Source organism: Juglans regia, chromosome 4 (genome assembly GCF_001411555.2).
Source record: "Juglans regia cultivar Chandler chromosome 4, Walnut 2.0, whole genome shotgun sequence".
Classification (NCBI taxonomy): domain Eukaryota; kingdom Viridiplantae; phylum Streptophyta; class Magnoliopsida; order Fagales; family Juglandaceae; genus Juglans; species Juglans regia.
This window is the reverse complement of record NC_049904.1, coordinates 12,649,562-12,677,415: the sequence shown is the minus strand read 5'-3', so window position 1 is coordinate 12,677,415 and position 27,854 is coordinate 12,649,562. Positions and strand designations below refer to the sequence as shown.

The 27,854-nt window shown below is 36.4% G+C and overlaps 1 protein-coding gene across 1 annotated transcript; it reads left to right on the top strand.

Moving 5' to 3' along the window:
• Window positions 1–23,520: 23,520 nt before the first annotated feature.
• LOC108992531 (PAP-specific phosphatase HAL2-like) lies at window positions 23,521–27,616 on the top strand. Its single transcript, XM_018967130.2, has 3 exons — window positions 23,521–23,963; window positions 25,869–26,556; window positions 27,088–27,616. The coding sequence occupies exons 1-3, from the start codon at window positions 23,600–23,602 to the stop codon at window positions 27,389–27,391; spliced, it is 1,356 nt and encodes a 451-aa protein (XP_018822675.1). The 5' UTR covers window positions 23,521–23,599; the 3' UTR covers window positions 27,392–27,616.
• The last annotated feature ends 238 nt before the right edge of the window (window positions 27,617–27,854 follow it).

Genomic DNA, 27,854 nt, shown 5'->3' with positions numbered 1-27,854 from the left:
TATGGGTTACGTCAAGCGCCTCGGCAATGGTTTTCTCGCCTCACAAATGCTCTCCTACAACTTGGTTTTACTGAGAGTAAAGCTGATTCCTCCTTATTTATATATCGATCTCCTTCTCAGATTATATTTTTCCTCATCTATGTAGATGACATCATAATTACGGGATCTGATACAGAGCAAGTCAGTAAAATTATTCATGCGTTACATGAGCAATTTGCTGTCAAAGATCTCGGCAATTTGTCCTTTTTCCTGGGAGTTGAAGCATTACACACAACTGAAGGTTTATACTTAACACAACGAAAATATATAGTGGAACTCCTTAAACGCTCCAAAATGGATAAGTCCAAACCATGTGTTACTCCGATTTCCACTAGCTCGCATCTCTCGAAAAATGATGATGGAGATTTTGAGGATCCGGTCCTTTATCGAAGCATCGTAGGAGGTTTACAGTATTTATCTTTTACGAGGCCTGATATTGCTTACTCGGTTCATCGGGTCAGCAAATTCATGCATAATCCGAAAGTCTCGCACTGGCAAACGGTGAAAAGAATTCTGAGATTTTTAAAGCAAACTGTGTCACATGGCCTCTTCATTTCACGTTCTACTACACTTCAGTTTCAGGCGTTCTCAGATGCCGACTGGGCCGGGGATAGAGATGATCGACGATCTGTGGGTGCATACTGCATCTTTATTGGACAAACCTTAATTTCTTGGCGATGCAAACAGCAGAACACAGTTTCCCGAAGTAGTACCGAAGCAGAGTATAAGGCACTTGCCGATGCTGCTGCCGAACTCCAGTGGCTGCAATCTCTCACACGTGAACTTGGTATTCGAATAACTAGTCCACCCGTATTGTGGTGTGACAACATTGGTGCAACGTATCTGAGTGCCAATCCCGTGTTCCACTCACGCACTAAACACATTGAAATAGATTTTCATTTCGTGCGAGAGCTTGTCGCAAAACAACAAATCATTGTTCGATTCATTTCCAGTCGAGATCAAGTTGCTGACCTTCTCACCAAACCATTACCAGCCTCTCGGTTTCAATTGTTAAGTCGCAATCTTGGTGTTCAAGCTCTTCCCCTACGATTGAGGGGGCGTATTGAGGAACAACTCCTACCAGACTCAACACGTGCTGCTGATTCACTTACTGAAGTTGTTCCTATCATGAAGGAGTAGTTGCTGAAGCTGTTGCTATCCGAAGGAATAGGATGTGGGATCCTGGGTGAATTTTAAACGTTGTAGTTATCTCATGTAAACAACTATTTGATTTTTGAATTCTTGTTAAGAGCCTAACGATAACTATAGATAAGGCTCTTTGTTACAAGTGCTGTATAAATAACAGCCCATGTACACGATCAAGAGTAGTGCAGAAAATACATTTTCACATACTACTTCAGTATATTCTTCTACAATGGGAAATCATAACTTTGCAAAAGTTGTGGGAAAAGGAACTGTGGAAATTCAGTTCAGTTCTGGGAAGAAACTTATTCTTATTAATGTTCTTCATGTTCCAGAAATAAAGAAAAATCTTGTATCGGCAAATTTGCTTTGTAAGAAGGGTGCCAAGACCGTAATCGAGTCTGATAATGTAATTCTTTCCAAAGGGGGAGTGTTTGTTGGAAAATGGTACTCTTGTGTTGGAATGTATAAATTAAGTATTAATAAAATAAGTTCTGATTCTACTTATATTGTTGAGTCTTCTACTTTGTGGCATAATCATTTAGCACATTTGAATTTTAAATCTTTAAAGTTTATGTCTAAACATAGTTTAATTCCATATAATCATGGACATGGTGCTAAATGTGAAATTTGCATTCAAGCAAAAATGACAAAGAAACCTTTTCCTAAAACAGACAAAAATACACAATTATTAGAACTTGTGCATTTTGATATTTGTGAATTTAAATGGTATTTTAACTACAGGAGGCAATAGATATTTTATTACTTTTATTGATGATTTCTCAATATATACATATGTATATATAATGAAAAGTAAGGATGAAGCCTTCAATATGTTTAAATCTTATAAACCTGTTGTTGAAAATCAAAAGGAAAAGAAAATTAAGTTTCTTCGTAGTGACAGAGGCGGTGAATATTTTCCTACTGAATTTTCTTTGTACTGCGAGGAGAATGGTATAATACATCAAACTAGTGCACCCTATACCCCACAACAAAATGGTTTAGCAGAAAGAAAAAATAGGACACTAGTTGATATGGTAAATGCTATGATTTTGAATGCAAAATTGTCTTTTAATTTGTGGGGAGAAGCATTGCTCATAGCATGTTATTTGCATAATAGAATACCTTTATGAAATTCAAAATTTCACCATATGAATTGTGGAAAGGTAGGAAACCAAATCTGGAATACCTAAGGGTATGGGGCTGTTTATCCTTTTATAGAGTTCTGGACTCAAAAAGAACAAAATTAGGTCCAAGGGCAATCAAGAGTGTTTTTGTAGGATATGCTGAGAATTCAAAAGCATATAGACTTTTAGATTTGGATTCTAACGTTATAGTAGAATCAAAGGATGTAGAATTTATTGAAGATAAATTCTATAATGATTTTAAAGCAGTATCAGATCCTACTCAAACACTAGAATCTAACTTCAGTCAGAAAAATAATTGTATAATTCCTGACACATTGACTGAACCGAGGAGAAGTCAAAGAGTTAGAAAAGAGAAAAACTTGGATCCAGATTTTGTGTCATCTCAGGCTGTTGTTTTCATTTTGGAAGGAAATAGAGATGATGTTTTAAATAAGATACCCATTCTATTAAATATAGAAGAAGATCCAAAAGCATTTAAAGAAGCTATGACTTCTAGAGATGTTTCATTTTGGAAAGAGGCGATAAATGATGAAATGGACTCAATATTGTCAAACAATACTTGGGTTTTAGTAGACTTGTCTCTTGGATCAAAACCTATTGGTTGTAAGTGGGTATTTAGGAGAAAATACAATATAGATGGGTCTCTTCAAACTTTTAAAACTAGATTAGTAGCCAAAGATTTTAAACAAAAAGAGGGCATAGACTATTTTGATACGTATGCCCCAGTGGCTAGATTTACATCCATTAGAGTGTTTATGGCACTGGCTTCAATATATAACTTATATGTACACCAAATGGGTGTTAAAACGGCTTTCCTAAATGGTGAATTGGATGAAGAGGTGTACATGGAACAACCTGAGGGATTTGTTATGCATGGGCAAGAAAAGAAAGTTGGCAAATTAATTAAGTCATTGTATGGATTAAAGCAAACACCAAAACAATGGCATGATAAATTTGATTCGATAATTTTATCTCATGGATTTAGGCATAATAATGCTAATAAGTGTATTTATTCCAAATTCACGGATTGTTATGTGTTATAATATGTCGTTATGTGGATGACTTGCTTATATTTGGAACAAATATGGAAGGAATATCTTAAACTAAGAAGTATTTATCTTCAAAGTTCAAAATGAAGGATCTTAATAAAGTTGACACTATTTTGGGTGTCAAAGTAAAGAAACATAGTTGGGGTTATGCTTTATGTCAATCTCATTATGTTGATAAAATGCTTCTTAAAATTCAATACTTATGAATTAAATAAGCAAATACCCCATACGACTCTTCATTTAAATTAACTGAGAATACTGGGAGAGTGGTTGCTCAGTTAGAATATGCTAGTGCAATTGGCAGTTTAATGTATGCAATGCATTGCACTAGGCCAGATATTTCCTTTGCAGAATATAAACTTTCTAGATATACGAGTAATCCTAGTACAGAGCATTGGAAAGCAGTTTGTAGAGTCCTTGGGTACCTTAAAAGAACTAGTTCGTTAGGACTGTATTATACCAATTTTCCTGCTATACTAGAAGGATATTGTGATGCTAGTTGGATTACTAGTGCAAGTGATAATAAGGCTACGTCTGGTTGGGTTTTCACCCTTGGTAGTGGAGCTGTTTCATGGGCTTCTAAGAAACAGACATGTATTTCACATTCTACAATGGAATCTGAATTTGTAGCCTTGGCGGCAGCGGGCAAAGAGGCAGAATGGCTAATGAATTTGTTATTTGACATAAAGTTGTGGCCACAACTGATGTAAGCCATTTCTTTGTGCTGTGATAGTGAAGCAACTATGTCTAGGGCTTATAGTAAGGTCTATAATGGAAAATCTAGACATATTAGTTTGAGACATGAATACGTCAAACAATTAATAAGTGATGGTATTATCACTATTGTATATGTGTGGTCAAGTAAAAACTTGGCGGATCCTTTCACAAAGGGATTTTCGAGAGATATGGTGAATAGTACATCTAGTGGAATGAGTTTCAAGCCTTTCTTTTAAAAGTCACCTGTAATAGGAGCCCAACCTTACACTATTAATAAATAGTCTAAGGTTTAATGGGTAATAACAAGTTACAGTTATGTGGCTGGGATAGCACTGAAACTTAATTTAATGTGAGAAACCCTTTCAGGATGGTCAGTGCTGGTTGTTACGCTAAATGTAGGATGAGTATTATACTCTTAATGAAGTTTAATAGTTGTATAAATGTCTGAAGTAACAGAGACACATAAAGGAACTTTACTTATGTGAACATAAGAGGTGGAGACAACTTTTAGCAAAAGTTTAAGATTTACTTTTGTAAATGTTCATGAATGCCATGATGGAGCACGTGAATTATTGCAAATAATTGGTGAGTTATCTCGCTAAAATTGGATAGAATCATGTGTGTGGTCTTTCCGTTCTTAGCGTATAGAGCCTTGGTTTAAGCCTAGGCCACCATTGACTTTGTTAAGAATTTGAGATACTTACACTAATTGAAAGTTTAAGTCGAGAGATACCTTCTTGTATGCATGAGGATATTAGTATTTGACTGAAAATTTAATATCACAATCTAAGTGGGGGATTGTTATATTTATTATAGATTGTGATATTAAATATGTAAATTTATTAAGTATGAGTTATTATTTATTTACGTGAACCATTATCTCAAAGAGATGCATTGGTTCAGTGCTAATGGTATGTTGTTTCAAATGAAAGGGTAGGAGTTCGAAACTCTACAAGTGCAATTTGATTTATAATTTTGTGAAGTGTTGGACTTGGACAGACAAAATGCTTTGGGCCAACCAAGCCTTGCATGTGGGCCAAAAAGTCACAACACTTGGGTGTTTGCACATGGGCCGAATAGGCACTTTGATAGGGTGCAATGTTTCAAAAAATCAATTTAATTGAAAAGGCACTTCTGGAGACTCGAACCAATGACCTCCCTTTCCAAAGTGAGGTGCCTGCTAACCACTAGGCTAGGTCATACCCTTTGGTCTTTAAGTGAAACATCATGACCTTTAAACCAGTAACTACCAGTTGAAAAGTCACAAGTTAAGAGTTGTGATCTTTCACATGGTGTCACTTCATTCTCTATAAATAGGGGATGAGACCCACAAATTTTATAATTTTTAATTCTCTCATATTTTCAGTCACTTGCACAATTTTGTAGAGAAACTCTGAAGGAAGAACTTCAGAATTGCTATCTGTAGTTGGTGACTTTGTTGTATCTTGGAGGTGAATTGCTTGTAACCCGGTAGCAAACTCTTTCGAGTGGGGGCAATTATCACCTTAAAGGTAGTGATCAACACGCCTCAAAGACACATTTATTTTTTCAGATTACTGTATCGGCACAATTTTCTTCAACACTGAGAGACAAACTTCTCTGTTAAGAAAGAGAAACAAACCTTACTCCTCAGAGAAGGACCTCTTGATAAACCCTACAATTAGGCATCTCTTTTAGAAAGCAGATCAATCAACACTTCAAAATGTTAAGCAGTCGAGAGTGTCAATGGGTGATAACATATTTGCTAGAGGCTGGTACGTAATGCGTGTTAGCTAGTTTAATTTAATATTTTATATTCAAGACATCTATATTTTTCACACCTATTTATAGGACAATAATCCATAAAGCGAGTTAAAAGTTATTGGTAATGCTAGATACAGTCATGTATTTTATAAGCGTCTTACATTTATTTTGAAAAAATATAGGGTCCACCATTAAAATAATTAATTTTTTCATGTGGTTCTCTTATTTACTCTTTTTTTCAAAAAGAGTACGCGGCATATGCGAGCTCTATAACTGCAAATATCATTTTTTTAAGTTTTTGAGGGAGAGAATAATAAGATAACCTCAAATATAAGAAAAAGATAACTTCTTTGAGGATGAAGTATTTTCACCCAAGAAACTTTCTTCTTAATCTTTGGAATTTATTGTCCTTAGTTACATCAATTAATTTGTAACATGTACAATGATTATAACTACCCACCACGAATTCTCTCTCTCAGAAAACTAACTTTTCTCTCTAGAAAACTCACCAGAAAAAACCGATCAAGGGGTGGGAGCTCCCCCTCCCTCCTTCCTTCTCCTTCCTCTCAGCCCAGTCCTTTATCTGTTTTCTATTATTTTTTTATTTTTTTGGTTTTACAAGCCAAATAAGGGAGTGTTGTTCAGAGACTTTCTGGTGGTCAGAGGACACCATGCGCCCCACAGGGGCATTCAGAGGCTGCTGATCTATCAGCCTACCGAACGCGGCGTCCAAAGGAGCGGTGTGTATCCTTCACGCACAGTTTGAGTTTGCGCGTGGTCTCCATGCATCTCCGTGTAGTTTCTTTTCTTGGCGCCACCCGCGGCGCCTCTGGATCCAGAACCTCCGGCTCCTCCACGATCGTCTACCCGGTTTCTTCCTCGACTCGCGGTGTCCTGCACGCGCTCTGCAGCCTCTTTGTGCTGTGTTTTCTCCATTTTTTACAGTGTTTTCTTAGTATTTTTGTTTTTCTATTTGTGTTGATTAATAAAGGAATAGGCTATTTGACTTATGTCCATAGCAAGGGAACCCCTCATCTTTTGGAGGATGAGGTGGTTATCTCCTCTTCCTCCTTTGGTGGATGGGGGTTTAGAAACCGATTTGGATACCCTTTTCTCATTTGGAGGTGGGGGTTGGTTTTATCTCTGTTTTTACAGAGACTGATACTCTCTTATGAGGGTTTCGAAGTTAAGACAATACCCGTCGCAAAGAAATTTGTGTGCGGGGAGGCGTACAACAGATATGTAGTTTGGCTTGTATTCGAAGTTTTCTCTGTATTGACTAGTCATAGCTGTAACTTCATTTATGGAGGAAATGAAGTCTATTTCTTATAAAAAAAAAATTGTAACATCTTAAATAGGTTTATAGGTTTACTGAATGGTATGATATATTGAGAATAAAAGTTTTACCTATCATTCCGAAATACACACTGATTTAATTTCTTTATCTTTTTATTTTTTTCTCTTAATAAATACATGGTGCATGAATGATAAGTAGAAGAAATCAGTTAGCTTAATAGAAATAAAATTAAAAACAAAACAAAATAAAACAAAATAGATATGATGTATGGTGTATGCAATTGGATAGGAAAACCTACTAAGAATGATAAGTTGATGAAGAGTAAAAATGCACTTTTCATTGAAAAGTCTCGATATAGACATAATGCTTTCATTGAAAAACTAAACTTAAGCTAGCAAACTATTCATAAGTTAAATAAAATAACAAATTATATTAGAAATAGAAAAATTGAGAATTGAAAATTCAAAAAAAAAAAAAAAAAGAGCAAGGATGGCTACACGACCTATCCAGGCATATCGGGGACGATAGACGCGGCCAACCTTGGTAAAACCTAAGGGTTGGCCACCCCAACTACCCCAGGATCAGTCTAGTGTGGCATAACTGGTGGTAGCGCGTAGGCCACCACTTGATCATGCTATCTGTAATAGCCCGCTAGAAATTCATTGGCAGAATTTCTATTGACTTTAGGAATCTCGTAAAAACTCCATAAGTTTTTATGAATCGACCAATCGCATAGGTTTTAATCTATCAACATAGTTAGTGTTATCACTCACTATGGTGCTAGAAATATGAGTTTTATTTATTTGAGATGGTTAGAAGTGTCAGAATACATTATGGTCCACGCCATTACACTCAGTGGATTATTTAGGATTTTATGGCACAATATCCTATTTTCATAATTCCGGACGAAACGTCTGTTGAAAATTGTGAAATTATTTTTAGGGGCACTTCGAGATTGAATTTCGGTAAAAGATTTTCACTGTAGGTTAATATGAATATTTAGGAATTTTTAGTACTAAGTTTATGATTCACTTTTTCGAAGTGAATAGTAACCTCGGTAAGCGCACCAATTGCAGTGTTTCGAAATCACAGTGTGGAATGTCCAAATTGGATTAGAGAAGTTTTATTTGGACACTTGGCAAGATCTTAGCCACACTTAGTGAATAATATTAGACACTTGGCACCATGAGGAATGTTTGTTGGATTTGAAGGAATCAAGGTGTGAGATCATGCCACTTAAGCAAAACTTGTTTCATCTGCTCAACCAAATTGTGCCAGACCAAAGAGGTTTTCAATCCTAGTGAAACCCTAAATGGTGGGAATCCAATTGAAAGCCCAAAAGCTTTGTTGAAATCGAAACCCTAAACGGTTTCCCCAAAACCCTAAAGTTGGCCTCTAAACCCTTTCTAATCCGATTTCTAGCATTGTGTTTAATCACTTGATTAAATCACTTCCACATGCTATTAATCCTTCAAATTTGTGTTAGAACATCATTATCCAACCTTGTTAACCTTGAAAAATTGATTGGACCAAGTGATATTGGATTTGGGCTTGATAGCAACCCAAACCCTCTTTAAACCCCAAATTTTAGGCCCATTCGGTTTAGGCCCTTTAAGGCCCACGAATTTGGTCACCATAGGATTGCTTCATGGCTAAGTTTTGTACCCCCACTTGGCTGGCCAGATCTGTACAAGAAGGTCCTAGAAGGTTCTAGAAAGACAAAGCAAAAGGGCCACCTCACTCTTTCACTCTCACACTCCACCTTGAGAAAAGATCTTGGTCTGATTTTTATGAGAAGAAAAGGCCAACACTCAACCATTCATTCAGTCCTATCACTTTACATAGCTTGTGTAAGAAGCTCTTCAGTCCACTTCCCACGAAAAGCAGCTCTCCTTTACACTTTTCCTTCATAGAACACAAAAGACACTCTCGGACAGTTTTTCGTACCTCTTTTGAATGCCTGTTTCGAAGCTTTTGTAAGTGTTTCCTCGCAACGTTTCCTTCATGAAAGTTGTTTCTTTTGGAGTCTAGTTTACGTGGATATCTTATTTGTTCCATTTGGAGATCATTTGATTGGTAAAAAGTTGTTTAGACCCCAGAAAGGTCATTCTGGGCGATAAACTGGAGAGTGTGTTATATTTTAGAGTTTTTGACCAAGCTAATGAATAGATCTTGGTCCGAAATTTTTATGGAGTACTGTTAACATGTGTATATGATTATTGGTTGAGGATTTGTTGCATGATTAAAAGTTTTGGTGAAATATTTTCTTAGGTCTAGAAACTTAGAAACTGGAAGAGGAAAAACAGTTTCTGTTTTGAGAAAGTTTAAATCTTTTATGGTTTAATCTTATTCCAATGGCTTTGATATTTTTATTGGAAGATCCTAAGCATCTTATATACATGTTAGAATGTTATTTTGAAGATATTTGAAGTTAGTTTCGAACATATGAAATTTTATGCAAGGAGATATTCGGTTAGGCCAAAGTGATGATGTTCTTGGCTAAATTTATGTTTTGGTTGATGTTTACCCATGTGATCTTGAGTTTGAAGCTTGGATCTGTTTTATGACACCTTTTTGAATCATGTGATGTTTTGGTTTGAAGATCACTTCTTTATAAGTCATGGATCAAGAGGTTGATCAAAACAAGTTAGAAACAAAATTCTGTTTTGAACTTAGAAGAGAAACCAAAAAGTTCAAGTATGGTTTTAGTGATTTTGATGACTTTTGTTCATGATTCAAAACATGATTATTCTTAAGAATATGTTATGAGTGTAGTAGAAGAAAAATTTTGGTTTAATCATGAGTTTTGAGATTTGAAAGAATTACAACAAAAAGCAAAGGAAATAGCCTTGTAAGTTTCGGCCATATAGAGTTTTGATGGTTGTGTTTAGTTTTAAATTTTTTTGAATTGATATTTGAGCTTAGGATAAAATTTACATAAGGTATGTAAATTTTGGTGATTTTTGGAGTTAGGATGCAAAATCCTTAAGTTAGGGGTAAAATGGTCATTTTTCCACATGTAGAGGGTAAAATGGTAATTTTACTCTAAGTTGATATTTTTCTATATTCCTAATTTTTAGTGATTAAGTTCTAATTTTTAGAAATCACTACTTTCAGTTTCCCGTGATCGCACTTGAGTTTTGTCTCGAAGCGCGAAGATCGAGGTAAGTTAGCTTTTAACTTACTATCAATTTAATGTGTATGTGTGATAAGTAAGGGAACTAAATTGTATGTATGCATGTTATCATATGTGCCATGCCAAGTCATTACATATTTATCTGTTACACAGAATTTATTCTGTCATGAATTATTCATCTGTTACACAAGATATTCTGTCACGTATATACTATACATTGCAAGTATGTCATGTTAAGTTAAGTATGCCATCTGTTACATGTATTTCTTGTCATGTAATATTCATTGTCACATGTTACGCCACGTTAAGAAATGTTGTCTGTTATATGGTATGCCATGTTACGAAATGTTGCATGTTACATGTATGACATGTTATGAAATGTTCTCTGTTACATTTATGTCTCGAAGTATGTCATGTCTGTCGTCCTACGTTCATGTCACGTTATGTTACGTCAAGATTTCTGTCTTTTATGTCACGTTCATGTTACGTCACGTTACGAAATGTCATGTCTGCCAGTTAAGTCATTCATGTCAATCACGACCCTAAGCGCTAGGATGGGGTAATATCCTAGTGGAACTCCTTTGTTCACGCTTGAGTGTCTAAATAGGTGTGAAATTCCCTGGGTTGACGAAGTACAGTCAACAGGTTGCGAATGGGGCCTAATTAGCTGGTCACCGGAGCGCGCCAGGCACTAACGCCGATGGTGCCACACATTATGTTACGTGTGTCCACAGCAAGTGTGGCACAAACAGATAAGTCATGGGGCCATAACAACTGTGGAGCATGAAGTATGGGGCCACAACAACTGTGGAGCATACACTACGTGAGACACAGCAATTGTGACACGTAGAATACGTGGGGCCACAACAACTGTGGAGTACGTATTAACGCACTCACAGCTGGTATAGAAACCTGTGATGTGATGCGGTAATCGGCAGGGACACACGGCTCAAGGGGACCTGTGTAGCACCCATATGGTCACGTTAATGATTAAGTTTATTGAATAAGATTCCAAGTTCAAGTCATGTTTCACGTTATGTTACGTTCAAGTTTACGTTCACGCAATCATGGTAATCCCATGAGACAAGAATATGTTTCAAGTTTATGTTATGTTATATTCACGTTCACGTTATGTTCCAAGTTCATGTTATGTTATGTTCACGTTTACGTTATGTTCCAAGTTCACATTTATGTTATGTCATGCTCAAGTTCAAGTTCAAATTATGCATGTTCACGTTCATGTTATGTTTCAAGTCCAGGTTATGTTTCAAGTCACGTTCATGCTAAGCTTCAGTTTCAGTTTAAGTTATGCCAGTTATGTTATGTTGTATGTCAAGTTATGCTATAATTACTTACGATTTGATTATGCATTCATGCTTTTACTGCCATGCATGCATCATTAACCTGTGTGGAAGTTTCCTGTTAACTTGCTGAGATTTGTAATCAAATCTCACTGTGGTAGTCCCAACTACCATTCCCCAGAATGGTAGATCTTTTACAGGATCTGAAGGAGAATCGGGAATCGACCAACTGGAAACGGTCACCTAAGCGACGATGCGATGTAGGTGTTCGTACAGTAGTTACCTCAGATTACTACTTGTATTTGTGGAGTTCAATCTCCATCACTCTTTTGATCACAACCATATGGATTAATATTGTGATCTCAGTTGTTTAGTATGTCATTATGTATGAAGTATGTTTTAAGTATTTGGGATATTTCGGTTTGGTGCATATTATTGCTAAAAAGAAAAATTATCCGCTGCGAATATTGCATAATGCTAGATGCATGTTAGGAATATTGCATCTTATATGTCATGAACGGGGGCAGGTAACCTTGTGTTGCATGTCTCGACGCTTCAAATGTCCGTCCGATCCCAAGCGGAATTTGCGGGCGTCACACTATCCATGTTGTAAGTGTGACAATATATAATACAATATGTGAATCTAACACAAACACTATATGAAATAAGCAAGTTTGTGTTTGATATAAATATGATTGGGTAAAAACAGGTTGACCTAATAAGACACAATTAATAAACAGGTTAATTGCGAGTCAACCCGTGAAACCCGCGAGCAACCCTTATAATACGAATAAATTCTATTTTCAAATATAATAAATGTTTAGTCTTATATGTCTTTTTTGCTGTTGGGAATATATAACATGTAATTTTATATTTTTGTTAATATGTAATTTTATTTTATGAAAATACTAATTTTATTTTATATATTATTAGTTTGGATATTGATAATAAAAAAATCTTATCATAAATTTAGTTATAATTGTGAATAATTTATATAGTTATAATTTTATATATAAAATTATATTAACTGGGTTAAAAATATATATACGGGCTAGCTCAATCTATTTATATAAAACGGATTGAAGCGGATTAAATATATTTAAACAGGTTAAATAGATCATGTTCAAATTAATCCAATAAAAATTAATTACTAAACAGGTTAAATGGGTCAAGTTGTATCACCTGTATTTATATGGGCCATGTTGGGATTATAGGGTCTACCCGTTAACTCTTATAATCTAATACTTATCACTTGACACGGTATAAACATGACTCGTAAATATGAATAAGCACGCCTATCATGTTGTTATACTTTTTTTTCCTCGAATTTTCATTATTTTGGTTTTATTTTGAAAAAAATCTAATGTTATTTTATTTTAACAAATTTGTGAGTTCTACATTTTAAATATCAGGTTTTTTTTTTTAGTTTCTCGTTATATTCTAATGTTTTTATAATTTTGTTTCTAAGCTTTTATGTTCTTTATACAAGTTTCTTGTTTCTTATTTTTATTTGTTTTTCAAATTTTTAGTTGATTATTTACTTTTTCAATTTTTTTTAATATTTTATACATGTGATGCATGTTGAAGTAAATAAAAGAGCTACTACAAACTGTTCGAGAAAATGCCTCAACGGGCTGAATGTATTAATATGAAGCAAAGCTATTTCACCATACCCAGCCTTTGGCATTTACTCGCATATGTAGATGCAACCCATAACAAACTTTTCTCCTATACTATTGACATGTGTTTCTACAGGATATTTTTGTTACAAGAATATTCTATGACTTATTACTATTTGATGCAGGTGCCTTCTAGATCCTTCTGGAATTTTGTTGTGAGCTTTGTCCTATAGTTGTGTCGACTTCTTCTTCATCATTTAAGCTTATTTGTATTTCAATTGACAAGCTCTTCTTAATAGCACCTCGCAATTCAAGCGGCACTTGAGTTATGGTGAGGCTTGATCGAACTAATGTAAATCTTGCGGAGGAGAGTGGTTTAGTTAGGATATCAGCCACTTGATCTTTGCTCGATACAAAGGAGACAAGTAGAGACTTGGATGCAACTCGATCCCTTACAAAGTGATAATCCAATTCCACATGTTTTGTACGAGAGTGCAAAACTGGATTGACGGAGAGATAGGTGGCCCCCAAGTTGTCATCCACAAAGTCGGGGAATTTTTCAAAAAAAATTCCAAGTTCCTGAAAAAGAGATTGAGTCCAAATAAGTTCACATGCCTTGTTGGCCACAGCTTTGTGTTCAACCTTGGTTGATGACCGAGCAACTGTGGGTTGCTTTTTGGAGCCCCATGAGATAAGATGCGAGCCAAAGAAGACACAAAATCCACCAGTAGACTTTCTATCGTCAGGGCAGTTGGCCCAGTCAGCATCAGAGTAGGCTGAAAGGACATGGGATGATTGTTTAGAGAAATAGTATACGCTTGACAACTTGCCAACGAGAATTTTTGGGACAATGCATGAATTGACAAATTTTATTAATTGAAAATGAAATGACAGGACGGGTAAATGCTAGGTATTGTAAGCTTCCTACGACACTTTTATAGAGTTGCAAATCCTCAAAGGAGGATCCATCAAACGCAGTAAGTTTAGTAGAAGTGCCCATAGAAGTCGACACAGACTTAGCATGATGCATATTTGTACTTTGTAGGAGGTTTGATATATGTTGAGATTGACTAAAAAATAGACCCTGGTCATTTCGGTGAACCTCTATTCCTAGGAAAAAAATGCAGCTGTCCTAAGTCCTTTACTGGAAAATGTTAACCAAGAGCAGTAATAAAATCTGAAATGAACGAGAATTGGAGCCAATGGCAATTATATCATCTACACACACTAAGACAAACACAACATTGAGATAAATGTCTAAAAATAGATAAGGAAGAATCTGACCGAGACTCTTGAAAACCAAGGGAGATGAGTTGAGTACAACTTATGGAACCTGGCCCTTGGTGCTTATTTGAGGCCATAGATAGCCTTTTTGAGCTTAGACACATGCTTGGGGTAGTCGGGATTGACAAATCCAAGAGGTTGGTGCGTGTAAACTGCCTCCTCCAAATCACCATGCAGGAAGGCATTTTGGACGTGCAGTTGATGGAGGGGCCAATTGGAAGACACGACCATAGAGACGATGGTTTTAAGGATCCATTTCGAAGGAGACGATGGAACAAGCTCCCAAGTGGAGTTATGCAATAAGGCTTGAAATTCAACTTTCATTGCATCTCTCCACTCAGAATACTTAACTACCTCAGTGTATGAGCTAGGTTCTTTAGGAATATGCATAGGTGTAGATTCGACAAGTGAGAGGGAAGGTTTGGAAGTGGGCCATAGAACAGTTTCATCCGTGCGAACCCGAGGGTAGCAAATGTTGTCTTTTAACCAAGTGACCATAGGATGTGGAGAGAGAGAGAGTGATGAGATGCAGGTGAAGGTGCAGAGGACAGATGGGTTTCGACGAGGTCCCTAGGGTTCGAAGGAGAAAGAGAGTGGTCAGTTGAGTTGATAAGTGGGTTGGACGAGGAAGTTGGATTAGGAGAGGGTGGAGTTAGATGAGGTGGGTCAGACTGCATTAATGGGCTAGAAGGAGGGGTACTAGATGGGGTTGACACAACAGAAGATGGAAAATTAAAAGGAATGGCAGGAGGTAACCTAATAGGCCTAGAAATGGAATTAGATAACAAATTGGACTGGTTAATAAACTGAAACGGAAAATGGGCCTCCACAAACTGTACATCCCGAGAGATGTAAGTTCGGCCAGATGGAACATGAAAGCAACAATACCCTTTATTATCCAACACATAAAAACACATAGTTTTGACCTTAAATCCATTTTGTGTTTATTAAACGGAAGAAGATTTGGCCAACACGTGGACCCAAAGATTCTAAGAAATTTATAATCCAACGTATGCCCAAATAATTTTTTAAATGGAAATTGATTTTGTAAAATTGATGTAGGCATTCAGTTAATTAAAGAAACTGCAGTTTGGAATGCAAACACCCAATACATCAATTACGTCTCTCAATGCTACCATTTTGAGCATGGGAGTAAGGACATGTTAGACGATGTCCAACATGTCCGAGTCTCATGTGCCAAATGTGGGAAGATGTTCGTGTGCCAATCAGTGTTTGAGGTGGTGAAGAAATGGGTGGTGAGGCCGAAATAGTGGAGGGTAGAATGTATATGCCATCGTTAACGGTGCCTTGAAGTCGAACCTCTCGTGTTTGTAAATCCTTCACACAAAAACCAGTGGAGTAAAACTCAAAATACATAGAGTTATCTAAGCAAAATTGCCATACAGACGAGATTTTTAGACATAGATGGAACATGCAAAAGTTGAGTTAGAAGAAAATTACCATTGGGTGTATGAAGGTGGGCCGAACCAATGTGTTGGATGGGAATGGTGGAGCCATCTCGAATGCTGACCTACTCTGAGCCTTGATAGGATATGGAGTCCAAGTTGAGATTGTTGTAGTCTCCTGCAAAATGATTCGTTGCAGCACCATCTGAAAACCAGTGATTAAACTAAGGTGGAGTTGATGAAGGATGAGTGGTAGTAAGGTGAGCTGATAAAGAAGGAGGGATAGACATGATCAAACCTATGGTAGCAGGACATAGCTGTATGACCAGGTTTATGACACACCTAGCAAGTGGGACGGGGCTCAGACCAATTAGAGAAGAGATTGGGGGGACCACGCCCATGCCAACCCCCACCCCCTCAACTTCGCCTACCAGAATAGCCACCCCTACCTCGATAAGTTGAAGATGAACTAGGGATGGAGATGTTCTGTTTGGCGACAGTGAGATTAGCAGACAAAGGGTTGCTAGACAAAATTGAATTGGACTGGTGAGACGGCCGAGACTCATGGTTTAAGAGAAAACCATAAATCTGTTGAGGGGACAATGGGTTGGCCCGTGTAGTGAGAGAAGTCACAAGAGACTAGAAGGTAAATTGTGAACTCTGGGGGAGATAAAGGTTGACCAGTTGCACTCAGAGAAGCACAGAGGGATTTGACCTTGTGGAAATACTCGGTGATTATTGCAGAGCCCTTCTTAAGTGTCGCTAGTCAAAGGTGAGTATGCATGGTATGCGTCGGCGACTGAACTATGAAGAGCCCTTGCAGTGTGCTCCAAACCTCGCGGGAGGTTGTACAATCCATGACCTGAGCCAACACATGTTTAGAGAGGGAGAGAGAAAAGGAGTTAATTGCAAAAATTATAAGTTGATCCAGTAAGGACCACTTGGTGAAATCTAGGTTCGGGTGGGGTTGGCATGGTAGAGGAGGTACCAACCACATGATCATATAACTGGTGTCCTTTAAGAAAAGGAACCATTTGTGCCTTTCACAAAAAATAATTTTCAATATTGAGTTTAATATTGAGAAAGTGACTGGCTAAGTTGAGAATAGAGGTGTTGATGGTGGGGAGAGAGGGCTAGGAGGGTGGTTTGGAGGAAATAGAGGAGTTCATGGTGATGTGAGGAAGACGATGAGTCTTACTGGCCTCATGATACCATTTTGAAGTAAATAAAAGAGTAGCTACAAACTGTTCGAGAAAATGCCTCAACGGGCAGAATGTATTAATTTGAAGCAGAGCTATTTCACCATACCCTGCCTTTGGCATTTACATGCATCTATATATGCAACCCATAACAAATTTTTCTCCTATACTATTGACATGTGTCTCTACAGAATATATTTCTGTTCCAAGAATATTCTATGACTTATTACTATTTGATGTAGGTGCCTTCTGGATCCTTCTAGAATTTTACCGTGAGCTTTGTCATGTAGTTGTGACGAGTTCTTCTTCATCATTTGAGCTTATTTGTATTCCAGTAGACAAGCTTTCCTTAACAATGCACACGTGGCCATTTAGATGACACATTTCAAACTTGTGAGGGGGTAAAATATCTAGGCCCAAGACTAGGTCCAGGCCACCACTAAGGGATAAAAGGGAGGGTGTAAGGAGGCATGGGGGGTCAGGAGTCAGAGAGTGTAAGGAGGAAAGGGGGTCAGAAGGCATGGGAGGTCAGGAGTTAGGGAGTGTCAGGAGTTAATGGGTGTCAGGGGAAAAATGAGAAAGGGATATGGGGTCAGACACGTAACCACTTGGGGGCATGCAACATAACAAGGGATGTTTAGACGACTTCAAAGGGATGAGATCTTCTTCTTCAACAACCTCCCAAGGAAGACATTGTCTCCAGCAGGAAGAGCTCTAGCTTTTTTTGTATAGTGAGAAATGAGAGGCCATAAGAGACTGTTAACAAATATATTATAGTGAATTTCTCCTCCCTAAACGCTTGTGGACGTAGACAACATGCTGAACAATGTAAATCAGTGTGTTCCTTACTCTTACTTTCTCTGCACTTGTTTTTCATTCATCGCCATGGACTTACAAATCGCTACCGTACAACTGCACTGGAACACTGTTGGGGTTCCAAACGACACTGATCAAGGCCCAAGTCGACTAGTGGGCCGGGAATGACTCTTTTTCTCCTTTCGGCCTGTTGTGCAATTTTTTTCGTATCAACACAACTTATTATTGTTGTTGATACGAAAAACTTTAATAAAATCTGACGAAGGGATATATTTTATTATGGTTAAAAAAAATACAAAGAGCGGTTTTATTTTGAGATATACTTGCATATTTTTTCTATTTAACCGAACAATATAATTAAAATTTTAACTATATTGAAGGTCGAAGGGGATCCATTAATTTTATTAAGGAAAATTCTTCTCTTCATCCGGTTCTCTTATCACACGCCACACGAATACTGATGTGGCAAACCCGGTCAACTTATATTCCGGTTCGGTGGTTAAATCCAAAATTCCCTATCCCTTTCCCCCGTGAATCCTTAAAAAAAATCCCTTGACGATTTCATTTTCCCCATCTGAGAACTTCCTCTCCCCGTGAGTCCCCAGTTGTGATTTGCGAAATCATCACTCTCTCCCGTGATGGTTTCATCTTCCCCCCCCATCAGAAATCATCAATTTCTTCTTTGCTAATTTTGGGCCTAACGCAACCACATTTGTCGTGCTAGCTGAGATTTTCCCAGCCAGATTACGGTCTACTTGCCACAGCATATCTACAGCATCGGAAAAGCTTGGAGCCATAATGGGTGCGTTTGGTTTCTTGTAAGGCTTCCTATGGGAGACTAGGAATTACAAATGATTTTATGGCATATAACTGCTAGGGTTCCTGTTTCTTGAAGAAAATTTGTCTAGGGAATGAAAGGTAAAATGTAGAATACATAGCTGCAAAATATTCAAGTTCCTGTAGGAGACTTTTCTACTCGATTTGCTCGCAAAACTTGAGCCTTTGGTGTGTGCATTTGGGTTCTCGTATTTCTCTAAGGACAAGGCCAAGACCAATGCAACGTGAGGATTTTGCTCCTCCTGTTGGGGGAAATCAACTTCTCGCTTATGACATTTTCTCTTGTGGAACTTGAAGCAAAGAGGAAGAGAATGGTGGAAATTGGGGGGGGGGGGGGGGGGGGGGGTAAGAGCAATTTTTGTTGTTTCCCATACATCTTCAGACATGTTAATTTACATGCCAATAAACATGAAGTTTCTACATATCCTTTTACAGGTGAATCCTTTGGAGACCAACTTTCATAAGATTACTTACATCATGAGTTTCCAGATACCACTTTACAAACTCATCTTTTCACCGGAGAATCAGCAATCAAGAAGGAAGTGATTTTCTTCATTATCTCTATTATTAGATAATATTAACCTAAAACTAATGTGACTCAAATATGTCAATTTATTTATGGATAGTGCAATGCTATGCTATGCCTGATAACTATTTCGTAAATTTAAAAATCATAGCACTCTCCAAGGAAGAAAACTCTAAACAACAGAGACCATTCAGTGTCCACAGTCTCTAAGCACTTCAAGACCAATCTCCATGGGGTCAGTGGCCTAAATCCCATAATGGACACCATCCAGCTCTCGTTTGATGGATGGGTTCTCGTCGGTCGGTCGTAGCTTTCTTGTCGAAGATCCCAGACGGTGGCGATGAAGGCTGGCAGAGGAAGAACCAGGGGGGGAGGAGGGAAACCAAACCTGCTTTGATTTGGGTATTTAGAGTGTAAAACTAAACGCATCGTTTAATTAAAAAAATAAAAAAACACATCACCAATTTCGTGTGGTGTATGAGAGGAGGAGGCAGATGGGTAGCTTTACCCTTTTATTAAAGCCATGGGCTGATGGGACCTCATTACAAGACGTCGTTTGGAAAATAATATGATATGAGAATTTTGTGAATAATAGTAAAACAGTTTGTAAATAGTAGTGAAATAGTTTAAATTGAATATTTTTTAGATTTTAGAAAATGAGAGAAAAAGTTGAATAAAAAATATTATAAAGTTAAAATATTGTTAAAATATAGATTTATAATATTGTTTTTTTTTTTAAAAATTTGAAAAAATTGAATTATTTTTTATTTTTTGTTTGAAAATTTAAAAATTTTGTAATAGTTAGTTTGAAAAAGTTGCAATGATTAGTTTAAAAATTTTTGTATTTGAATTATATTTGGGAAAAAGATAGGATAAGATAAGATGAGATGAGAATTTTGATATGAGATCTATTTCCCAACAAGCCAATTCACCAATTTTTTTTTTTTTTCTTAAATAACCTTCCTTTTATATTCACTATCAGCCAGTACAAAGTTTGTCCTGAACAACAGAAATAATCATCTCCTCAGTTACACTTTCTATCCACACACGTTCATCATTTACATTGAGTGAATACCTAGCTAGATTATTAGCTTCCCTACCATTCATAGCTTTAACAACTCACAAAACATCACCCTCAAACTCTACCTTTGCAAATTTTAGCTTAGCACACAGCCTCAATGCTCTCCATAGCGCATGGAGCTCTGCAATTGTTGGGTTTGTCACCCACTTCTTTGAGCTACAGAGTGAAGCCAACACATGTCCCTACTCATCTCTAACAACCACTCCCAACCCCATCGAACCTTCCTTTTCTTTTAGAGCCGTGAAATTCCCAATATACCTCTATATAGTCACAAGATTGTGTAGCAATTCACTTAACAACTTGTCTAGTTCTCAATCTTGTAGTTATTTAAACAATCAACATACTTGAAGTAAATAAATAAATTTGCATAAGACAACGATTGGTAACCTTTGAATAACTCCTCAAATGTAAAACCCTACAGGGCAGCTAAATCCAGAAAAGACAATTTTATTATTTGAAAATCAAATTAAAAATAAGTTCTCAATTACAAAACCTTTGTATTGACTCTCTTTACTTGACCAGACAAACGACCCGTTTGTCTTTTACCGCAGGAGCAAATAGAACATCTAGAGATCTTTAAATATTGTCTTTTCTCCTGGAACTCTAGTGGCTGAAATCCAATCAATGATTCTCTAAATTTTGGAGCACAATCACACTCAAGTAGAGATGAAAAATCTCAAGGGAATTTTCACTCTCAAGCACTTAGAATACACTCTCTATAATTCTTGACTAAAACTCCTTTAAGAGTTAATAAATCGAATCCCTTTAAATATAAAATCTGGAAAGAGTTCTAGTTGTGGTAGGACTCTTCTGACGGATCAAGTCTGCCACGATATCTTCTCCTGACGGATTGCTGTCATTTTGCGATAATTCTTCACTGCAGCTTCTGATTTCATTTCAATCTTCTGCACTGGATAAGTACAGATCCTTATGGATTCGATTTACACATAACTGACCTATATAAAAAAATTCTAAGACTTCTAGATAAACTCAATGTTGTTGTAGATAAAGTCAATAATTATTTTACATTCATCCAAAAATACAAATATAATGATAGGATAAGCTCTATCATTTAGTCACCTAGTCCTAGTCAACTTTTCGCATTCGCATCATAGTTAGCTTTCACTGAATTGACTAAAGGTTTCTTCCATCTACACCCACTTCTCTCTGCAACATTGCCTCCTTGCTCCATTACTGTGTCTTCTTGAGCCATCTGAAATTTTGCCCATTGCCTGCTTGAAGAGAACTTTAGGGTCAGAAAACACTTTCTCAAAAACAAAGTTATTTCTCCTCAACCATATTTTTCTCATTACTGAAACCACCAACTCAAGTTCTTCATTTGATAGCCTCCTAATGATCTTATCACAAACCTCATATAAATCACCTTCACTACTTGCCCACATTTGCATTGGACTAGCCACCTCATTCCACACATCTGTAGCACTCACACAGCTGCATATAGCATGACCAATGGATTCCTCTTCCAATTCACATATAGGACAACAAGTTTTCACTACAATCTTCCTTTTTGCAAGGTTCCTTTTTGTTGGTAAGCTGTCATTTAGAGCCTTCCACATAAACATTTTAACAGCACCTGGAACCCTTAACCTCCATAGCACCTTCCACCCTTCATCATCTCTCCTCAAAGTTCCCCCTTAATATTCTTTTTTCTGCTCATATCAAAATGATATGCACTTTTCACACTAAATATTTCATTTTTTTTGTTAGAGCCCAGATCTATTTATCTTGCAAACCTGTTTGACTAATAGGTATTTTGCACACCAAATCAGCATCTTTTTCATTCAAGCTGGCTCTCACCAATTCTTCTTTCTATATCCCAGCATTAGCCTCAATTAGTTCCATCACTTTTGCTGCTGCATCTAACCCTTTTATTGGAGACTGAATACAAAAAGATGAGGATCTGGGAATCCATTTATTCCCCCATATCCTTATGCTATGTCCGTTTCTCACTCTCCATACCAATCCCTCTCTTAATAAGTCCAAAGGGGGTAAACTCCTACATATCAGTGAAGGTGTTTGGCCTAGAGTTGCCTTGAGTAAGTCTACATGTCTAAAGACAGGATTATGAATTGCTCCATATTAAAAGACAAGAAATACTATGCTTATCCAAGTTGTCTAACTTTTCTATCAAATTCTATTTTATTTTATTTTTTATTTAATGATTAAGGAAGTATTTTTTTTAATAAAAACTTCTTCTCATCAGCCACTATTCACCACCTCACACTCTATGAAAAACACTCTCTCATCCTATAAAAAATATTTCTACACTTTATGAAAAATGTATAAGTATTGGGTATAAGAGTGAATCGTGACTAATGTATAGCAAATCTTTATTTTAATAAATTTATAAATTTTATTTTTTTAAAAATATTTAAAATGATTTAAAAAATATTTTAAAAAAAACTTTGTACAGAAAGTATAAGTATTAGATGTGAGAGTGAATCGTGGTCTCGTTTATTTTTAAGAAATATCTCATTTCATTTCATTTTTAATCATTACAATTTTTTAAAATTTTAATATAAAATAAAATAAAAAATTTAATTTTTTAAAATTTTAAAATAAAAATAATATTAAAAAATATATTTTAATAAATTTTTATTTAATTTTTTAATTTTAATTTTAATTTATCTTATCTTATCTTATTTTTAAATTCATTCACCAGCTCAATTAATTGTAACTCAGACAAGATTGATGGAAGACAATAGGATAGTGACATCAATGTCGAGACGTTATTCTTTGGAGATTCTTATTAGATTTTACTACGTAATTGTATGTCTATAATCTTGTATTGGGATTCATTATTGATGTTTTTATCCCACTTGGTTGCCTAGTCAGTGTTAAAAGGCTTGATGGCCACATTATAAAATATGGCTTGCTATTAAAATAAAAAATTAAAATCTTAACCAATAATAAAAGAATAGCTTAAAGTATAAAAATGTATTCCTACATTTTGTTTATTTTTAAAAAATATCTCATATAATTTAATTATTATAATTTTTTAATTTTTAATATAAAATAAAATAAATAATTTAAATTTTTTTAAATTTTAAAATATTAAAAAAATATTTTAAAAATATTTTTTTTAATTTTTATTTTAATTAATCTCATCTATCTCTGATAACTAATTTACTTAAATCATCGGTAACCGCACAGACGGCGAATGAGTGTGGCTTTTGTGTGCGCGTGTGAGAGAGAGAGAGAGGGTGAGGGAGAGGGAGAGGGAGATCTTCATTGATTATGCCTATAAATTGTTGGAGGCTGACTGCGGGAGTTCCATATGTCTCGGGAAACGGAAGAGTAATCCACAGGTTCACATCCAACCATGTAGGAAGTGTGCTCTTCTCCCACCACCAGAACTCAGCAAAACACATTTTCTCTGTACCCAAGTTCAATCAGAGTTATTCTTCTTCAATAATAGAGGAGCAGAAAAATCTGGGCGTTGCATCTGCCGAGCCAGAAATTTTTTACAAGGAACTGGATGTTGCTGTCAGAGCTGTACAAATGGCATGTTCTCTTTGCCAGAGAGTGCAAGACAGTTTGATTTCCAAAAGCAAAGATCAGGTCCACTCCAAGGATGACAGTTCTCCTGTCACTATTGCAGGTAGTTTTCGCAATTTCTTACCATTTCTTCATAATTTATTTATTTATTTTATCTGAGTTGGGTTCTTGGCGCCGGTGTTGGTTTCATGTGTTTTGATCGCCTTTGGCTGGAGCTTTTGATGGAAATTTTACATTCATAAAACGAGGGATGGTACTCATACCAAACCACGTAATTTACATATTTTTAAATTATTTTTTATTTATTTTATTTTTATTAAACTAATTGAGTTTACTTATCATCCACGTATTTGTTATAAGAAAAATGAAAAAATAAAATAAAAGAACTGAAGTTCGTGGTGTGTGGGTGATAACTAGAATTATTCTCTTAAAATAGAGTACATTTATGCTAGTTGGGTTAGGATGTTATCATGTTGTTCTCTGAGATTGTTATCATCATATTTGCACCAAAAGGAAGCAAACAAATGAGACTGAAATGTTTTATAAATGCAAGAGAACTTTTTTCAAGGAGGGGTAAACTTAAATGTTGTGCAGTAATTATGGACTGGGCCCCTTAGAAATTCAATATTGACTGAGATACTGTTTATGGATAATCACCTAAGACTTCAATTTTTCCAGAGACACAGTAACTATGAAGCTATATTTGGACTCTTTGTCAGATTGTAATATTCCTTTTAAGTTATGACTGCTTTCAGACGTATTGAACCATTTCAGAAATTGAAAAAACAATCTGGTAACAACTTAATTCAAGTTGGCAAGTATGGTCTTTGAGCCTCAGGCAATGAGTGATGAGAGAGTAATGCTAAAGTGGGAGTTCGAATTTGCTCAAAAGGTTAGGGACTTGCAATGAAAATTAATAGAGCAATGCAATGTGCTTAAAAATTGGTTCGAATAGACTCTTGCACCTACATAAGACTTTCGGTGTCAATTCTCCAATTATTTGAAACAAATGTGCTTAATGATTTCTTTTTTTATAACGAAATACATCATTCCATAAACGAGCTTTGAACTAATCCCCTATGAATTTCTTTCTCGAGCAATCTGCATTCTTTATTAATTAAGTGACGGCTTTAGACTATTTACACGCCATTGATGGGATATATATGATTGTAGCTCATTCATCATCAAAGTGGTTCAATCTATCAGTAGTGGATGTCAAAACGGGTAACCAAAGGGTTGTTTGGTGTTTTGGAGTTCCAAAGTTGGTTGGAATCTGATTCTTGTGCATTGTTGGACTCATCCTGAGGTGGAGTGGCCTGTTACCATAGAAAGTCATGCCGCATTATCTAACCCTTAGTTGGAACTTGTGCGTGTTACTTCTATTCTTAGTTAAAAAAGAAGATTCTCCCTGTTATGCTTAATACAGTACCCACTTACCTTCTCTTTCGTGGAAATTGTATGCCCAATTTCCCTCAAATTGCTAGCATTCTTTTTTTTGGCAATCTCTAACTACTTTTAGTGCTTGTTGGAATCAAATTCTCTCTATTTCTATTAAAAGTTAGCCAAGTGTTCAAATCTCTATGCTGAAGTTGACCCTTCCAATACAAGCCTGGAAGTAATTACATTTGGTTGGGCATCTACTGGTTTCCTAATCTTCTCTTGGCCCATTTTACGTGACAATTTTATGATTGGGGTGGTAATTAGTTAATGCACTACAGTTTAAACTTCTAAAGTTGCTGAGGAAAAAGTTAGCAGTGTAGTAGTAGTAGTAAAGCTGATCTTGGTTCATATTACTTCATCATCATCAACATTGAAATATGCCTAAATTTGACCATAGAAACACGTTTTACGTAAGTGCTATTAATGAGATGACCAAAATGATTTACTCAATATGAGCCACCAGTTGATCCTCACCCAGTCCTTTCTTCTCTGTTAAATTATTAAATATGAAAATAAGTTTATTGCATTTCAAATTGGCTACTAAGTTAATCATACTCTACATCCACAGATTGGAGTGTCCAAGCAGCTATCAGCTGGTTACTCTCCGAGTCTTTTGGGAGAAAAAATGTGTCCATTGTTGCTGAAGAAGATGTTAAAAAACTCTCCAAGGCTGATGCATCTGGACTTTTAGCAGCTGTAGTGAACACTGTGAATGAATGTCTAGCTGAAGCGCCTCGATTTGGATTTCAAGGTCCAGATATGGCTCTTGGGACCTCAGACGTGCTTGAAGCTATCAGTCATTGCAACTCATCTGGGGGTCCTACCGGAAGATTTTGGACACTTGACCCTGTTGATGGAACCCTGGGGTTTGTGCGTGGGGATCAATATGCTATAGCTCTAGCCCTGATAGAGGATGGAGAAGTTGTGCTTGGAGTTCTTGGGTGTCCGAATTACCCAATGAGAAAGGAATGGCTAAGTTATCATCACCGATGTCATAGAATTAAAACTAGGTTGACTCCACCAACATCTGATTCTTGGCACCAAGGTTTAGTGACTTATGCTCTGAAGGGCAGTGGCAGGGCTTGGATGCAACCACTGCTTCATGCTAATAAGAAGTTTGTGTGGCCAAACTCTGCAAGGCCAGTTTGCGTTTCTTCCATTGATGATCCAGCATTAGCAACATTTTGTGAACCAGTGGAGAAAGCAAATTCAAGCCACTCCTTCACAGCAGGACTAGCTCACACCATGGGGCTTAGGTGCCTATTCTTTTATTTCATTCTCTACAAAAACTTATGTTTTCTTGGGCTTATAATTTCTTTCGTTTCTTTACATTGTACTCATCTTTCATTAACACATGCTCCAGTTGAACAGTTGAAAATATCTAAGCTCTCTCTCCTATAAATATAATTAAAGATGAAAAGAGGTCGTAGCCCGTAGGGGTACAATGCAGAGCAGAAAGCTCATATTAAACCAGACACAGGCAGAAAATGATGACAGCGACCCTGCTTTCTTAACTTCAGTAGGTGGGAGAGAATCATCATGTTAACTGGATATTTCGAAGATTTATGCAAGTCCAGGGGCATGTAAGTCCTTTGAAAAGAAAGTGAGGCACACCTGAAAAGCCCTCTGGTTGCAACCGTTTGTTTGTTTATTTTTTTTTTAAAATGGATTGTACAGAGCTTGCATGCTATGAACTTGTATCGAACATTACTCAAAGAAGATAAGAGCATAAAATTGCACATTTTGGCAGATCGAGAGAGGTCTGATATCATATGATTTAATGACAGGAAGCAACCACTTCGAGTATACAGTATGGTCAAGTATGCTGCTATAGCTCGTGGGGATGCTGAGATTTTTATGAAGTTTGCAAGGGCTGGCTACAAGGAGAAAATATGGGATCATGCTGCAGGAGTTGTTATCATACAAGAGGCGGGTGGTGTGGTAACAGATGCCGGAGGACACCCACTTGACTTTTCAAAGGGAATCTACCTAGAATGTCTTGATCGAGGTGTAATTGCATCTGCTGGAGCCAAACTACATGACAAGATCATCAGAGCTGTTGATGCTAGCTGGGACTCCTCTAGTCTTTAAGATTTTTGCCATTTAGCATCGATGGGAGAACACAGAATACTACATGATTTGACAGGGTCAGGAAAATTTGTAACCTTCATTTTCTTTAAGGAAAATGATTTATGGAAAATGATTCACACAACATTTTTCACAATACTTTATACAATTATATTTTAAATGAGGGGTATTTTTGTAAAACATTTTATAAAAGTTACATTACTTTATAAAAATATTCTTATCTTACAACATTGTTGTGAATGTATTGTGAAAATGTGTTGTGTATATCAATACTCTCTTTAAATTCTTCTTTGCTGGTTTTGGAGGCTTTTGAAATTGAGCGGTGCTACTCTGCTGCTCAGGGTAGCCCGCTCATTTTGACCACTAGGTCAAAATGTACTCTTTTTTTTTTATTCATATTTTTTTTATCATTTTAAAATATTTTTTAAAAATATAAAAAAATATATAAATATATTAATAGTCACTT

Bases quoted from the DNA above. Each gene is read 5' to 3' on its own strand.
- LOC108992531 (XM_018967130.2), top strand. From the start codon at position 23,600: ATGCCTATAAATTGTTGGAGGCTGACTGCGGGAGTTCCATATGTCTCG. The intron at 23,964-25,868 runs GTAGTTTTCGCA...CTACATCCACAG, and splicing joins TTCTCCTGTCACTATTGCAG to ATTGGAGTGTCCAAGCAGCT. The intron at 26,557-27,087 runs GTGCCTATTCTT...ATTTAATGACAG, and splicing joins GCTCACACCATGGGGCTTAG to GAAGCAACCACTTCGAGTAT.